At 40.4% G+C, this 16843-nt stretch overlaps 1 protein-coding gene across 2 annotated transcripts in view; it reads right to left on the reverse strand.

Moving 5' to 3' along the window:
- Positions 1-950: 950 nt before the first annotated feature.
- ARMH4 (armadillo like helical domain containing 4) overlaps positions 951-16843 on the reverse strand; it is a 129662-nt gene continuing 113769 nt past the window's right edge. The window contains exons 6-8 of one of the 2 annotated variants that reach the window (XM_053224483.1): positions 14545-14576; positions 7418-7552; positions 951-7178 (exon numbers count right to left, since the gene is read on the reverse strand). In XM_053224483.1, coding sequence (XP_053080458.1) covers positions 7113-7178; positions 7418-7552; positions 14545-14576 — 233 coding nt within the window. In that variant the 3' untranslated portion in view covers positions 951-7112. Of the gene's footprint in view, positions 7182-7417; positions 7553-14544; positions 14577-16843 lie in introns of both variants that reach the window. The other variant, XM_027065807.2, reaches the window with a different exon arrangement.

Genomic DNA, 16843 nt, shown 5'->3' on the forward strand with positions numbered 1-16843 from the left:
AGCTCAGATAGTAATTCATACCTGGGCTCAATCAAAGTCGTATAATCATTTAACGGTATTTGGAGGGTTTTCGCCAGATGTTCCATTTAAGTTTTATTAAATTTAAAGTTTTTCTTTGGAAGCTACTATTAAGTTACAGAGAATGAACACACACTCACATACATTATGTAGAAAGTTAAAGTTGCCTACACATTTCTGGCAGACATGTAAGGTTTTTTTTTTGTTTGTTTTTGTTTTTTTCAAGTGAGCTGTGCTGGAATAACATAAAGTCAGTCCTTCAGAAGCCAGAACACTAGACTCCACAATATCTGGAGAGCCTCAAAAGTGTCATGACCCTGGTCAGCTTTAACCACTGTCTTTTCCCCCATCTGCACTTCTAGCCAACCCCTGAGTCCTGTTTCCCTGCCCTAAACCCCTCCTGGAACCATCCTTCCCTTCCATTCACTCCCGCAGCCTTGGTCCAGGCCACAGTCACCTCTCACCTGCACTGCTGCACCAGCCCCTGACTGGTGTCCCCGACTCTAACTTTGCCAATCCATGAACTCAGCCCTGATCTTAACACTTCTCAGCATAAGATCTTTCCATGACATCTAGGAACGCCCTCAAAATGAAGTCCTAATTCCTTGACATGACCTAGCAGACTCTTTAGGATCAGCCGCCTATTTCTCATTGCCACCTTCCACCCCCGACCCCAACCCCAACCCTAACCCTCACCTCCCCAGTATATCCAGCACTCCAGTCATACTAACTCCTTGATCTCTCCCTGCTGAATTTTCCATGATCTCTCACTGCTGGCTTCTGCACATGAGGTTCCCCTGGCTGGAAGACCCATCCCATCCCCCTCTTCACCTGACTAACCCTGACTCATCCCTCCGGTTTCAGGTTTGATGCTACCAGCTCTGGAGAAACATCCCCAATCTTGGCAGGGTTAGATGCTCCTTTTTTTGCGGGGGGGGGTCCCATCCTGCCCCTGTGATACAACGGCCCATTTACTCAATCTCTAACCACCTCTGTCCCTTAACTTTTGGGATTTGATTTGTCCAACTACAGAACCATTTCAGATTTCCTCTCCTTATCTCTTACACAAAGAAGCAAATGAGAGAAACTGATCATTGGAGATTTTGCGCCAAAATTCTTTTTTGGAAGAGAAAGGCTTGAAGCATCTTGTATCCAAACATCTTCCTTTTTTTTGGAAGACTGGATTTATACTTTCCTAAGTGTATATTTTGGTCTGTTTGATCATGAAGACCCCTGAAAGTACACAAACTCTGTGAGGCATAAAATTGGAGAAATGTTTCAAATGCTATTGGTTCCATCCTTTCTTACACTGTGAATTAGGAAGAAAACATGGAGATGTACAGTACATTGGTTAATATAAACCCCAGTGTCCTAACCTGATACCAGGTTCAGTCCTTTAAGACCAGAGCAAGTGACGTCCCAGCCTCAGAGGTAATCAAAGAAGCCAAGTGAGCACCCATTCGCCTTCCATTCTGTTTGTACTCTGTTCCCATATCTATAAGCATTGAAGGGAAAAATTGGATTTTTCTCCCAGTAGTTAATTCTCCTCAGTTCCTCCATCGTTATCCCACAAAAGGTTACACCTCTCAACAAAATCAGTCTTAAACTTCAGATCTGGAGACTGCTGTCTTAGGGTAAGAATGTATACTAGTCCATATTACAAATTATTAATGGTTATTATTTGTATTATTTTTCCTGTTGCTTCTTGAGAATGGAAAGTAAGACCTTTGCTTTACTAAATGGAAGATTTGAGAGTTTGTGTGTGTGTGTGTGTTTTTTTACCCCAATATTGTTTTCTGTATTTAGGCATACTAGAAGAGAGGAGTATAGGATTTGTTTCTTTGCACTTTGGCTGCTGTTATCTGGAGGAAATTTCTTTCTTTTTTCTTTCTTTCTTCCTCCTTTCTTTCCTCTCCTTTATCCTATATACACATAATAATTTAGGCTAATTAACAGCAAGTTAGATGTATCAATTACCCAAAATAGGGTAATCCCAATGCATTTGTATAGCTAACAGTGGCTTACAAAATAAATGCAGGTTATTTTTGCTGAATGTAGAACTTAAGCGACAGAATTATGTTTCCAGCTATTTTTGACTGCCAAAATTGGTAATTATGGAGTAAATAGATCCCAAAAAGGTCTGTGTCCTATGGGGAATGCTAAACATACAAATAAGGGGCTTTTATTTGGTCAACACCATTATTTTGCTTTCAAGTTGTTTCCTATTCCTATAGATTTATATACAGTTATTTGAACTTTGTTTAATTAAGAAAGATATTTAACTGAGATTACTTAAAGTAACCAAGCTCCTTTTGTCTCCTCATTGATCTTGGGTTTCAATTCGCTCCCACTCATGTCCTTTCTACCTAGTGTAGGATAATTTTCTTTGATGGAAACGATGGAAGCAAATTTAGATTTATAGCGCCTTCCCCTGCCGATGGCCTAACTCACTTGCCTTTTTCTCCTTACTTGTCTGTATCATTTTTCCAAGCATTGGTGCATTCGATGGAGCTTTGGCCTCCTCTAGCACATTCCAGTGTTTTGTGCCATGTTTACGTTTCCATTGCATCGTGACTTTTCTTGCATCTTCTTCTACCCACACTTCTTTCCTTGTCACCATACATTCACATACCCTTAAAAGTAGAGATTTCTTTCACAGATTTCCCTGTAATCATAACAAAGCCTACCTTGCCAAAGGGCACATAGCTATAAACTTCAGCCACATGATATATCTTATTCCCAAAAGCTACTTTTTTGGCAGCTGGTAGAAACATTGATTATTCATATCCACAGAAATTGGGTATTTCACTTGGACTTCCACATGAAAGAGATATCTGGAGGAACGTGGAGAAAAGCACCAGGCATTCAGAATGTTCTATATGGCTCTATATTATTTTCTGATGTCTCTGTAACATTTAAGTCTTAGCTTTAAAAAAATAATAATAATGAAATAAAGAATCGGCTGTGACTGACCAAGCTAAAACTACTTTAAATATGTCCTAAAACTGTGCTTTAACAATTTCCCCACAACATTATTGACCTATGTAAGAGATACAGGTACTTTAAGAAAATGTTTCTGGAAGACTGTATCTGAGGCAGTTCATGAGCTGAAGCCAGGGCTAAAGCATTACTAAGGGAATCTGTTTCCCTGGGATACTAATTAACTCCAAATATTGCATATAAATTAAACTAGCAGCTACTGAAAGAAGCAGCTAATGAGCGAGGAAAATCTGAAGAGGTGTAAAAGAAAAGTACTACCTTCTGATTAGAGAAAAAGACATCAGGGACATAGGAGGAGACCTTTTCTCTCTGACCCATCATTCTATTCGTTCTAGAAGCTTCTACCCTTTTCTCTTTCCTTTTGTTTTCCATTCTCCACAACGGCAGGTGTGATTTATTGGATAGCTGACTAGGGCGTTTCTTCCCCATGGGACCTGCTCTCCCTCATCTCTTTACTAAGGAAGCTGTTCTCTGGATAGATGCCCTCCTAACTCTATTCTCTAACTTGCCTGGGTACAAGAGTCCCAAACTCCTCCCTTGGAGATACTGATTCAATGGGTCTGGGGCAGGGCCTTGGAATCTGTTGTGTTGAACACATCTCCCAGGTGATTCCTAGGAGCCAGAGTTTGGGAAACACTGCCTCTCCCTCTGAGAATAAGATACAATCCCTGCCCCTGCAGTGGGACAGCTGCAGTTCTGAGAAGATGAATACAGCTCAGAGGGGAAGGTGTTAGCAACTGAAGCTTGCAGCTATCACGCACCCCCCACCAGACAGCTTTATTTATTTTGCTGCTAAATGTTTTAAGGTTCGTTGTTAGAATAAAGATTTGCCTTTTTATTTTTAATGTGCAAATATGAGCATATCAATCACTTATGTTAGGTAAACCTATCAGTGCCTGATTTACTATTTTAATCTGGACTATAGTATAACCACTAGCCAGCACCCCCTCTGGTGGCAACACCCCAATCTCGGGTTTTGTTTAGAACAAGACAACCTTTTCTGAAAATTCTGATAAACAACCTCTCAATAATTTCAGCTAACTACTCAACATCATTGTGCCACAGCCACTGACAGTGAGGAAAGTGGCCAAGATAAGCACAGCAGTTGAGCCATCTACAGAACCTTCCACACAACCCAGGTGGTGAAATGGGTTCATACAGAAATCTACTGTGATCTAAGTCATCTCTTTGTCTCTTAACAGTCACCTTCCCAAAAAAGGCCTGCGGAGACATTTCTGCTTAGCCTAAATGCACATACATATCATCCCCATGGCCTTCTGGAAAAAATGAAAATATGTGTCTGTTATTTGTGACCTTATTATTCTACAGTTTGAAAGTTCAACCTATTAGCCATGGTCTAGTGAAAACTATAGATTAAGAGTAGCCTGAGGCATTGATAGCCATTAGCATTGCCCAGGTATTGCTGAATGAAATGGTTTATTGTGTGTTCACTATAAATAGCTTGTTAAGAAAACAATCATGCCCATCCTCCTCCTAACCTTAGGAACCCTTACAGCAAGGGGCTGCTCTTAGAAAAGACAAACATACCCTATGCAGTATCAGGATGTCTCTGCTCTTGAAATTACAAATTACTTATGAGTGTCATGACGCTGAATTTTATTTTTAAAACCCGACTTTGAGCTTATTTGTCAATTGTTAACCTCTAACTGTATTTGAGCTTCTCATTTTCTTGACCAACTTCACACATTTGCTTACATCTCTTGGCAAAAAAAAAAAAAAGAAAGAAAAGAAAGAAATTATTTGATGAAAACATTCTTGCATGCTAGCTATCATTCAACAATGGATTCTAGAAAGTTTTTTCTATTAGTTCTCTATAGGTGATAGTAAATCTATGTGGTTGTAAAAGAAATAGCTGAGGTGGGAGAGGAAGAGACCGTGTGTGAATAAGAGGGAAGTTAGTAAGGCATTGTTCATTTCACAAAGACAGAAATTCATGTGAAATGTTCCTTGGCCAACCAACTACATACAGCTGACCCTTGAACAACACAGGGGTTCACAGTGCCAACCCCCCCGCTGCACAGTTGAAAATCTAACTGTGTGCCTGGGTGGCTCAGTGGGTTGAGTGTTGGACTTAGACTCAGGTCATGATCTTGCGATTCATGGGTTCGAGCCCCACATCAGGTTCTGTGCTGACAGCTCAGAGCCTGCTTGTGATTCTCTCTCCCTTCTCTCTGCCCCTCTCCCACTTGCTTTCTGTTTCTTTCTCTCAAAATTAAACATTAAAAAAAATTTTTTTAAAGGAAAATCTAAGTATAACTTTTGACTCCCCAAAAACCTTACTAACAGCCTACTATTGATGAGAAGCCTTAGTGATAACATAAACAGCTAACTAACATATAATTTGCATATTATATGCTTTACATACTGTGTTCTTACAATCAGTAAGCTATAGAAAAGAAAATGTTAAGAAAATCATAAGAAAAAGAAAATACATTTATACTACTGTATTGAAAAATCCACGTATAAGTGGACCCGTGCAGTTCAATCCCATGTTGTTCAAGGGTCTCCTGTATTTCCTTAGAATCTTGGTTTTTAAAGGACTCTGAAACGTCACTGCTTCCTGCAAAGTATGTTGAAAGGCACTGAATTGATGAGAGGGGTGCACAGTTTTGAGTCCAAGTGGGCTCTTGTCCTGATTGTTCCTGGGCATAATTTTGGATTATCATTTCACTTCTCTGCTTCAGTTCTGTCTTTAGTCAACGGGGAGAATAAAAACATACATCCTAAGTCATAACATATGTCCTATGTCATACAGTAGCTGTGAGGAATAACTGCAACTTGCCTCAAATGCAGCACAGCAGGCTCCAATAAACGTGAACAGATTCTCTATGTGTCAGGCACTAAGGACAGTGTTAGTGGTAACCTTTATTCCCCCATGCAAACGAGCCAAGTCTATCCCTAAAAACTTGACTTCAAGAAGTCCCAAATACCCAGATCCAAAAGATAGGGCAAGGAATTACATTGCAAAAGAAATGAGAAATGATCTAACATAGGGCAACATCCCCGGAAGAGGATGCCCTGAGAGAGGCTGGGTTTTCATAAGCTCCATCATGTGCCAGGACTCTGGCCAATGAGCCTGCATCCACCACAGGATGTCTGTTGTCTAATAAAGCCAAGCAAGAACCAGTGCTGGCCCAATCATTGCGTGGCCAGGACCCCAGAAGTAGAAAAGCAGCACTCTGAATAATTCACAATAGTGGCCACACAAGCACAGAGCCAAATGGCAGAGATAAATGCTCTGAGAGCTTACCAACCCTCATTTTCGTCCTGATTTCTTCCTCATTTCTTCTTGCAAAGTCAAATGACACACAAAAAAGAACATCTCTTAATGAAAGACATGTAAGAATCTACTGATAGGTCTGTTGGGCTCAATCACACTCTTCAAGAAAACAAGTTTGCATTAAGACTGAGAATCAACTTAATGTATTATTTCTGGTGCTTTTTTTTTCCTGCCAAGAATGAGAATAAAAACAGAAGATGAAAAATAATAAAACTGGGAGACTGGAGTATATAATGCAAGGTACATACAAATCTAGACACAATCCTAATGTGCTGAGAGATCTTCTTGACAACAACAAAAAGATTTCATTCTAACTTGCTGCTAGTCTTGATGCAAATGTAGGATGTACTGTGGCCCAGAAGCCTATAGCTTCAAGTAGGCAGAATGCAGTCATCACAAGTTATTCTTTGTTAAGATTTCTATTTCAGAGCCAACATACCTTGGCAGCAATAATCGTTATACTTAGTGCAGGTAAACCAAGGCAAAGGCCCTTTGGAAAAATACAAATTATTTACCTAGCAACTCCTGGTGAGCGACATGAACGCTGCATATTGATGAGTTGTAGCCTACGGTTGTGGGAAATTCACTACAGAAGAAAAACAAACACTGACTATTACATTAAGTATACAGCATGCCTTTTCAGCTCAGTACAAGAAAAATCTACTGCCCAGAAGATAGTAAGACTGATGGCCTGACCGTAGTGATGTTGCAGGATGCTGTTCTTTTTTTTTGCCCCGAAATAAAAAATAAAATGATAACACAGTCGAATATCCCAATTAAACTCCCATCCAATTCAAAATTCATCTTCAGAGCTGTCGGCTAAGAGCATTACTCGATCTTGCATGCTGTTGAATTCTCTCTGCTGGAGAAAGAAAACAGAAAAGCATTAAACCCTTTCTGCTGCAGAGCAAAACTGAGAAACAGGCCCCTTTAAAAGACACACTAACACACGAAGCAGCAGCTGCCGCAGCTAATCCAAACCACTGGGCATGTCAATACCATTCATGCATCATTAAGCCCCATGTGCTTTATTAAGCAAATTAGAAAAGCGAAGAATGTTCTGCAACTGATTAGGTTTTGCTCTTGTTGGTTCCATACCTTTCTTTTATGCCTTTTGAAGCCGTTTCTCCTTCGCCGATTCATAACCTTAATGCTGTACAGTGCTCCCAAGATGAACAAGGCTCCAGCTATCCCAACCCCTACAGGCACCAGCATCCCAGACATGTAGCCAGCCTGCACAGAAAAGGAAACATGCATCAGGATGCTGAATGGACCACTGCCCTGGGTTTCTCATTTTTGCTGGATGGCACCAGGTTCTTAAACAACACCTGGAATTCTCCCACCTGCCTTGCTATAAAATAGCACCTAGAATAAAGGTATTTTTAGGGAGAAGGCAACAGAGAGAAAGGTAGGACTATTTTTGGAGAGTTCAAGTATTTAGTAGAAGTATTGAAATAAATCACCCAGACCTAGTGGCAGCACCAGCCATGTCCTTATGAACATTTATCAACATCAGGTTTTGGTGGCAGAAATATAATTTGTATTAGAGATGGATGAAGTAAGCTTCTCAGAACGCTAGGACTATTAAAATGCTATAAATTGGAAATATCAGCCTGAGACAAGCTCCAAGGGGGCTGAAGTGCCCGCTGGAATATTGTGCTTCTTGGGGGGCAAAGGGAGGGCCTCAACATTGGTGGTCTTCTCTCTCACAATCTCAGCTGCATTACAGTAAAAGAGGGAAGACGGAGGATGCCAGATGTTGGGGCGCAGACAGGAAAGACAAGGAGAGGAGAGGGCATGCGCGTAAAGGGGGATTCATATGAAAGGAAAAATCTGCCAGGGGACAAGACCAAAGTTGGGGCTTGAGAGGAAATTCTGAGCATCTCCAGACTCAAAGAAAGAAAGTGGCAGAGCAGGGTACAAAGATCACTGCCAACAACACTGACACGTTCTAAAGAGCCTGGAGGTATCTGGTATCTGAAGTGTCTCCAACGTCCCCAAAGTGTCACTATGAATAAGTTGCTCATAAGAGAGCAGCGTGATGTTCACACATCCCTGGGCTTGGGTGAGTAGCTGAGGATCTTCCCAAACTCAGGGTAAGGCCATCATACTAAACGCGCTCCCTGCATTTTGGTCAATATGTATTGGCCTAATAAGCATTATGTAACCTACCTAGAGAGCTTTCATAGAAAAACAGGATACTGGTTTGCCTTCCAAGAAGGCCCCTTCTAGCGGCCCTGAACTTTAGATAGGCATTATTTGGGGGGGGGGGGGAAACCCATGAGTCTGTTCATTTATTTGACTATTTCTAAAATTTCTATTATAGCTCAAACTATTTCTAGTACCTTTCAGAATGAGACAAAATCAGAGAGGGACAGAGAATACAAGTTTTCTAAAAAGTGCTGAAGTATGCAGACTGTGAAGCTTTCCCAACATTTCCAAAAGTAAATCAAAGGAATACACACGACCTTATAAAACTCAGCTCCCTCCTGCACACAGCCGGCTCAACCACTGGTTCTGTTTTCCAGACTCTTGTGTTAGAGCAGAATATGGAAATTTTTCCATTAATTTGAGAACAATAGCATTGTTCATCAGCATACTAAGTGTTTTTCCCCAAGAAACAATGCCCAGTCACTTTTCAACAAATTAATATGCTTTGCAGAAACCCAAACTTTTTCTAAAGTTCTTCCAGATCTACTTAAGGCTTATAAAAACTGTAATTTTCCATGTGGGAAAACACCGGACAAGAGCAAAGTTTTGGTACTCTCACAAGAAGTGTGAGAATATTGTTTTAAAACCACCATTCCCAGTGCATGGAAACGTATGTACATATCGAAATATGATCATTTAAGTCCCATAGATTAGACTCTAAAGAGGATGATGTACATTCAAAGGATGATGTTTGAGCTTTTGGAAACTCAGCATGACCACTCTCTGTGTGGGTCTCCTTGTACTAAGTAACTTCACCCCAATAGCACGAAGATTCCAAAAAGTGTCACTCTTTCCCACACTTGGTATTTATACATTTAGACTTCTTGTTTCTAGAGCTTTAAATCATCTAGATTTCACCAAAACTTAATTCGTATCTCCCTCTTTCCTCTCTTTTGTCCCCTCGTGTGTGTGTGTGTGTGTGTGTGTGTGTGTGTGTATGTGTGTGTGTGAGAGAGAGAGAGAGAGAGAGGGAGGGAGAGAGAGAGAGATAACTGACTGTGCTTTGAAATTACAATTACAAGATGGGATCAAAGTAACTTCTCCTCTTCAAGTATATTTTTTTTTAATTTTTTTTCAATGTTTATTTATTTTTGGGACAGAGAGAGACAGAGCATGAACAGGGGAAGGGCAGAGAGAGAGGGAGACACAGAATCGGAAACAGGCTCCAGGCTCTGAGCCATCAGCCCAGAGCCTGACGCGGCACTCGACCTCACGGACCGCGAGATCGTGACCTGGCTGAAGTCAGACGCTTAACCGACTGCGCCACCCAGGCGCCCCTCTTCAAGTATATTTTAACCGTTCCTCTTTAAAAACTGACTAACGGAGAAGAAGCTCTTCTTAAATCACCCATGACTTGTTTCCTGCACAAATGAAAACAAGTAAGAAACATGTACATATTTTTTAAGTTCTAAATCCTGCCCCTTACCTCTTATTTGTTCAAAAGCACTGTATGTACATGAACCTCCACATGTAACACCCTAAGAAGGACACGGCTGCACCTGCGTATATTCCAGCTGAGAATGCACAAATTGAGTTTAATCATGAGAAAACACCCAATAAACCTAAAATGAAGACTGTGATATTGGTTTTTTTTAACGTTTATTTATTTTTGAGACAGAGAGAGACAGAGCATGAACAGGGGAGGGTCAGAGAGAGGGAGACAGAATCCGAAACAGGCTCCAGGCTCTGAGCTGTCAGCACAGAGCCCAACGCGGAGCTCGAACTCACGGACCGTGAGATCATGACCTGAGCCGAAGTCGGCCGCTTAGAAGCCACCCAGGCGCCCCTGTGATATTGTTTTAAAGAGGTCTATATTCTTTTGGGGCACCTGGGCAGCTCAATCGGTTAAGCGTCCAGCTCTTGATTTCCGCTCAGGTCATTATCTCACAGTTCGTGGGTTCGAGCCCCGCATCTGAATGGACAGCGCAGCGCCTGCTTCAGATTCCTGTCTTCCTCTCTCTCCCTACCCCTCCCCGGCTCACACTCTCTCTCTCAAAAATAAATAAATAAACATTAAAAAAAAAAAAAGGTCTATATTCTTTTAAACATCAGTGTCGTGAAAGACAAAAGATGGCTATAAAAAATGTTCCAGACTATAGGAAACTAACAAATCATGGAAATCAGATGTGCTGCATGATCCTAGACTGGGTCCTCTACTAGAGAAGAAAAAATACTTTTAGAAAGGTATTCTGAAGGGTGCCTGGGTGGCTTAGTCGGTTAAGCAACTTCAGCTCAGGTCATGATCTCACAGTTCATGGGTTTGAGCCCCGCATCAGGCTCTGTGCTGACTGCTCAGAGCCTGGAGTCTGCTTCCAATTCCATGTGTGTCTCTCTCTCTGCCTCTTTCCTGCTTGTGCTCTCCCTCTCTCTCAAAAATAAATAAACATTTAAAAAAAAAGAAAAGTATTTTGAGTCTGTTGAAAAAAACTGATGCCAGATTTGATAAAAAGTACTGTATTAATATTAAATATACTCAAGCTGATAACTGTACTATGTTTGCTAACAGAATATTCCCACTCTAGTGTGTAGAAAATACACACTAAAGTATTTGGGGTCAAAGCACCATAGTATATGCAACTCTTCCTCAAATGGTTCAGAAAAAGAGACAGAAATGGGGAGACAGACCAGCAAATGAGATAAAATATTAAAAACAAGTGCATCTGGGTAAAAGTTAAAGGGGCATTCTTTGTATTTACTCTTGTATCTTTTTTGTAAACTTGAAAATAGCTCCAAATAAAGAGTAAGTTTTACACTTTTAAAATTATTACTAGTCATAGTTGTTTTCAGTGTGTGTTTGTTTTGGTTTTGTTTACTTTGTTTTGTTTTGCTTTGTTCATGAGAAAGTAAAAAGAGAAATACTTTCATGAGAAAGTATTAGGACAATGTAGTTATTCAGAAACATCTGTTTTCAAGAAAGGTATAAGAAAAACAAATGATATGCTATACTGCCTAAAATCTGCTGAATTAAGATAGCGCCCTGATATTGCTTTGCAATGGTGGTTCTCAAACTTCAGCATGTACCAGAATCACCTGCAAGACGTGTTAAAACAGATTGTTGGGCCCTGTTCCCAGAGTTTCTGACTCAGTGTGTGTAGGATGGGGCCCAAGAATTGCATTTCTAGAGAGCTCCCAGGTGATGCTGACACTGTGGGGACAGTGAGAATCAGTGTTACGCAGTATACTCTGGGTCATCCACTTTCCAGATTACTTCCCAAAGCTAAAAGAAATAGAATGACCTTGATGACACAACAACAGAGCTGGTCTTTATTATACCACTACAATGGTCATGCCTCTCCTATTCTGAGAAACATTTAGATGCTGAAAAGATAAATAGCCAAGTTAAGATTTGCCTAACAACCATCACTAACTTGGACATATAACCAGAAAGAAGGCAATGATGGAATGAGTATAGGGACTGTCCCTCAATACTCATTCACCTCTTCTTTCAGAGCAACAGAACCTCCCATTTAGGCTGGGCAACAATCACTTCTCCCTGCCTTCTGTGCAGCTTTAGCTGGCTATGACCATGTGATAACTCTCACTAAGATGATAATAAATTTGGGGCACCTGGGTGGTTCAGTCGGTTAAGCATCCGATTTTGGCTCAGGTCATGATCTCAGGGCTCACAGGTTCAAGCCCCGCGTCAGGCTCTGTGTTGACAGCTCAGAGCCTGGAGCCTGCTTTGGATTCTGTGTCTCCCTCTCTCTCTGTTCCTCCCCTCCCCCACTTGCGCGCTCTCTCTCTCTCTCTCTCTCTCTCTCAAAAATAAAGATTTAAAAATTTTAAAAAAGAGAGAGAGAGAAGATAATACATTAGTGGCAGGTGCAACTTCCAGGCCATGATCTTTAAGAGGGGAGCACAGCCTTTATCCCCCACATTTTAAGAATGAAAGTGCCTCCATCCTCCCTTTTAAGAGGGAGGAGGTACCTTAGCCTTCCCTTCTCCTCCTTCCTCTGGCTAGAATAGAGCTACCGAAGTTGGAACTGCCATCCAGGACCATGAGGTGACCTTGGGAATGAATGTCCACAGATAGTGGAGCATCAAATACAAGGAGCTTGAGCCCTTGTCACAGTGTTGCTTCCCATTAACCCCTGACTGCTACCTCCAGATTCATAAACAAGAGACAAAATTCGTCTTGGTTAAGCCATTGTCAGTGGGGTTCTCTGTCACTCATAGCTGATCTCAATCCTAACTAATATAGAAATCCAAAATAATAACAGCAAAAGGAATAATTCAGAACTTTTTAGAGCACTATTCTTTTTGGAGCCAAACCAACTAACAGAAATACCAATATTGGGTAAAATTAAATAAAGCGAAACTGAGAAAACGTCCTGGTGGGCCAAAGAGCCAGTCAAATAAGTATTTAGTTTTCAGGGTTAAGGGATTCTGTGACTTTCATCAGAGGCAATAGTTATACCAAACAGTTTCTGAAGATAATAACTCACGAGACTTTTATAGATGATAGCTAACTAGCTAGCTAGATAGGTGAAGAGGGGAAGTGAGGGAGAAAGGAAGGGAAAGAGAGAAAGATACATATACATACATATGTGTATGGACATATGAATGCACATTGCAGGTAAGTGTATAATATTTCACTCACAGAGGAAGGGGGGATATGGGAAAGATTACAGTGAGTACCTCCAAAAGAGGGTCAAAATATAATGAAACAGGACCTCAAATAAGCCAAACATGGTTAGAATATCAACTATTTTTTTTTTTTGATCAAGACATACTGAAAAAACACTACAGAAGAAAACAGAGAGAGGGCTGGAAAAACTCACTCCAGAAAACTAAGGATCACACATAAAATTATTTCTCTTGGTGAAAATGAGTAAAGAGAAGGTGCCAAGCCTTTGAGACAGAAGGCTCTACAGAAATAGAAAATACGGCCTTTCTATAAAACTGCACAGATTTTTAAAAATTATGGCAAAGCTATCTATAGATACAGGTAAGAAATTTTGCAATATCTAACTTCAAAACTGACTGCATGCAAAAATGTATTCTCTTAAGGGTTTTTTGTGCATTTTTTTTAACTCAGAAGGATATTTTCTATAGAAACAATGATATATGGATTCCTAAATTCATCTACCAAAGCCTATTTCCTTTTCATTGCATCATATTTTCTCCTGAAAAAAAAAACAAGAAGCCCTACTAATGTGTTCAGTTCTTAACCTTTGAGCTTTTTTCCCCCTAAATCCTACTCGGTCCATCTGATCCTACCTCCCTTAGACAACTGGACCCGTTACAGATATGAAAATGGCCTCCGGTAACCTCAACATGCTTAAAATTTTCAATATCACTTTTAATACCTATGGATACATAATAGCCTCATTCTCAAAAACCATCCATGCTAAATTTTACTGAGAAGCACAAAGATAATAATGAGGAGAATTAATATAATCACACAATTTTGGGGCACCTGGGTGGCTCAGTCAGTTAAGCATCCGACTTCAGCTCAGGTCATGATCTCATGTTCTTGAGTTAGAGCCCCGCACCAGGCTCTCGTCTGTCAGAGCAGAACCTGCTTTGGATCCTCTGTCTCCCCTTCTCTCTGCCCCTCCACCCCGTCAAAAATAAAAAATAAAAAACTTAAAAAATAATAATAATAAAATGTTTTTCAAAAATCCAAGGTTTTTCTTCCTTATGCAGGAGGATCAGGCTTACAAAAGCCTTGCACTGGGACAAGAAATGCTAAATACAATGGGATTACACTTCTGATTCCTGGAAGAAACTCCACCTTGATATATCAAGGATATTTTTCAGCTGAGCATACGACAGGATGCCTTCATAAGAAGGAATGGTGCTCCAAAGAATAAGGTGTCCCCTGCACTATACAAGAAGGAAATTAAAAGGAGGGTCTTCCTTCTTGCTGGCCACCTGGAAGTGACCTTGCATCTCTGAGTAGGTCACCAGAATCAGAATGATGAATTAAAGCTCAGTTACTCTGGAGATCTTTTATTTGACAAAGCTGTGCCCTTTAAGATAAATCTGAAGAAAGAAAATACTTCTCTTACCTTGTCTTTTAGTTTTTCCATCCAGCTTCTCACTAGGGAAAATAAGAGAATAAAATGTAAATAGCCATCTTTTTACTTATATTTCGTTAAGTTAATTTGATAACTTATATTTCATGGTATTGAATTAATTTGATGCAGTGGTTTCATTATATGAAATACTATGAAAGAGTCAACAGTATTAACATGACAGTAATAGTCTTGTTTTGATTCTCATTTATTTAAAACTGCAACAGGGGGGCACCTGAGTGGCTCAGTCAGTTGAGCATCCGATTCTTGATTTCTACTCAGGTCATGATCCCAGGGTCATGGGATTGAGCCCCATGTCAGGCTCTGGGGATGAGCATGGAACCTGCTTAAGATTCTATCTCCCTCTGTCCTCTCCCCACCTCATGCTTTCTCTCTGTCTCTAAAATAAAATTGAAAAAGCAACAGAGAGCATAACCATATCCTTCATATCATCATTAGATGAAGAGAATATTTTTGTTTATTAAATGTATTTTTATTACTATTTTTTCTTATTTTTTAATGTTTTTAAAAAAAATTTTTTTTAACATTTATTCATTTTTGAGAGACAGAGCATGAGCCGGGATGTAGCAGAGAGAGAGGGAGACAGAACCTGAAGCAGGCTCCAGGCTCTGAGCTGTCTGCACAGAGCCCGATGCGGGGCTCGAACTCACAAACTGCGAGATCATGACCTGAGCCGAAGTCAGAAGTAAAAGGCAATAATTAAGTAACAGTCATAAAAGCCACTGAAAAGGACTACATCAAGCAGGAAATGTTAGTAGACCACTATTACAACCATTTGGAAGTACACATGCTGAGAAGAGAAGGAGGCATCACTCAAAATGAAGGCATGTGTTAGAATGGCCATGTTAAGGATAGTCTGAAGTTAGCAATGGGGTTCTTCACCATTAACTGCCTATTTTAAAACTTTATTTTATTGTTTACTTTGAGAGAGAGATAGCACACACACAAGTGCAAGCAGGGGAGGGGCAGAGAGAGAATCCCAAGCAGGCTCTGCTCAGCACAGAGTCTGGAGGGCCTCAGAGCCACCACAGCGGGATCATGACCTGAGACGAAATCAAGAGTCAGATGTTCAACCCACTGAGCCACCCAGGGTCCCCCATCCTTACTGCCTTTTAAAGTTATAATAATATTTCAGCTCTGAATAAAAATTCTTTTTTAAAATCATCAAAAAGGAGAAAAGAAGACAAATATTATCAAAGAAATTAATAAACAGATAAATAAACAAAACCTTTCAAGATTTCCTTACATTTCCTTTCCTCTCCAGGAGCTTCAACAGATAGGAAGGAAAGACACAGAGTGGCAGGCCTAGAAACGGCTGCCAAAAAGTACAGACAAGGGATTGGCAAAGTTTTCGTGTGAAGAATCGAACAGTAAATGTTTTAGGCATTGCAGGCCATACAATCTCGGCTCCAACTTCTCAACTCTGCTGTGGCCATGTAAAAGCAGTCATAGATGGTACATAAATAAATGAGTTTGGCTATATTCCAATAAATGTTATTTGTGGACACTGACCTTTGAATTTCATGTAATTTTCATAGGTCACAAATATCTTTCTTTTGATTTTTTCAACCATATTAAAATGTAAAAGGGGCACCTGGGTGGCTCAGTCAGTTAAGCATCCGACTTCAGCTCAGGTCATGATCTCATAGTCTGTGAGTTCGAGCCCCGCGTCGGGCTCTGGGCTGACAGCTCAGAGCCTGGAGCCTGCTTCAGATTCTGTGTCTCCCTCTCTCTCTGCCCCTCCGTACTCATGCTCTGTCTCTCTCTGTCTCAAAAATAAATTTAAAAATTTTTAAAAAAAATTAATAAAATAAAATAAAATAAAATGTAAAAGACTTTCTTTGCTCATAGGTGATACAAAAATCATTTTTTAAAAAGGTGATAAAAAAATGCTCATAGGGTAACAGGCTAGACTGGTCAGTCTGCTGACCCCTGATACAGACACGCTTTTACCCAAGAAGTCGGTGTCTCCATTTACCGTCTGACTCTAGTAATAACATATCTGACAGTAATGATGCCAGCTGACACGCGCACATGGCCCGACCCCTTACCGAGCAGGTTCAGATCTAGTGCATCATTTGATCAGCAAACCAATATCAAACATGAGATTCAGGTAAGATTATGCTCAGGGAAAAGATGAGGAAACAGAGACTCAAAGAAGCTAAGAGACTTGTTCATGGTTAACCAGGGAGTTCAGAGTCACTGAAATTCCAACCACTATTTGATTTAACAACCTCAAGGAGTAAGACTTCTTAGCCACCCATTTATTTTG

Source organism: Acinonyx jubatus, chromosome B3, assembly GCF_027475565.1.
Source record: "Acinonyx jubatus isolate Ajub_Pintada_27869175 chromosome B3, VMU_Ajub_asm_v1.0, whole genome shotgun sequence".
NCBI lineage: Eukaryota > Metazoa > Chordata > Mammalia > Carnivora > Felidae > Acinonyx > Acinonyx jubatus.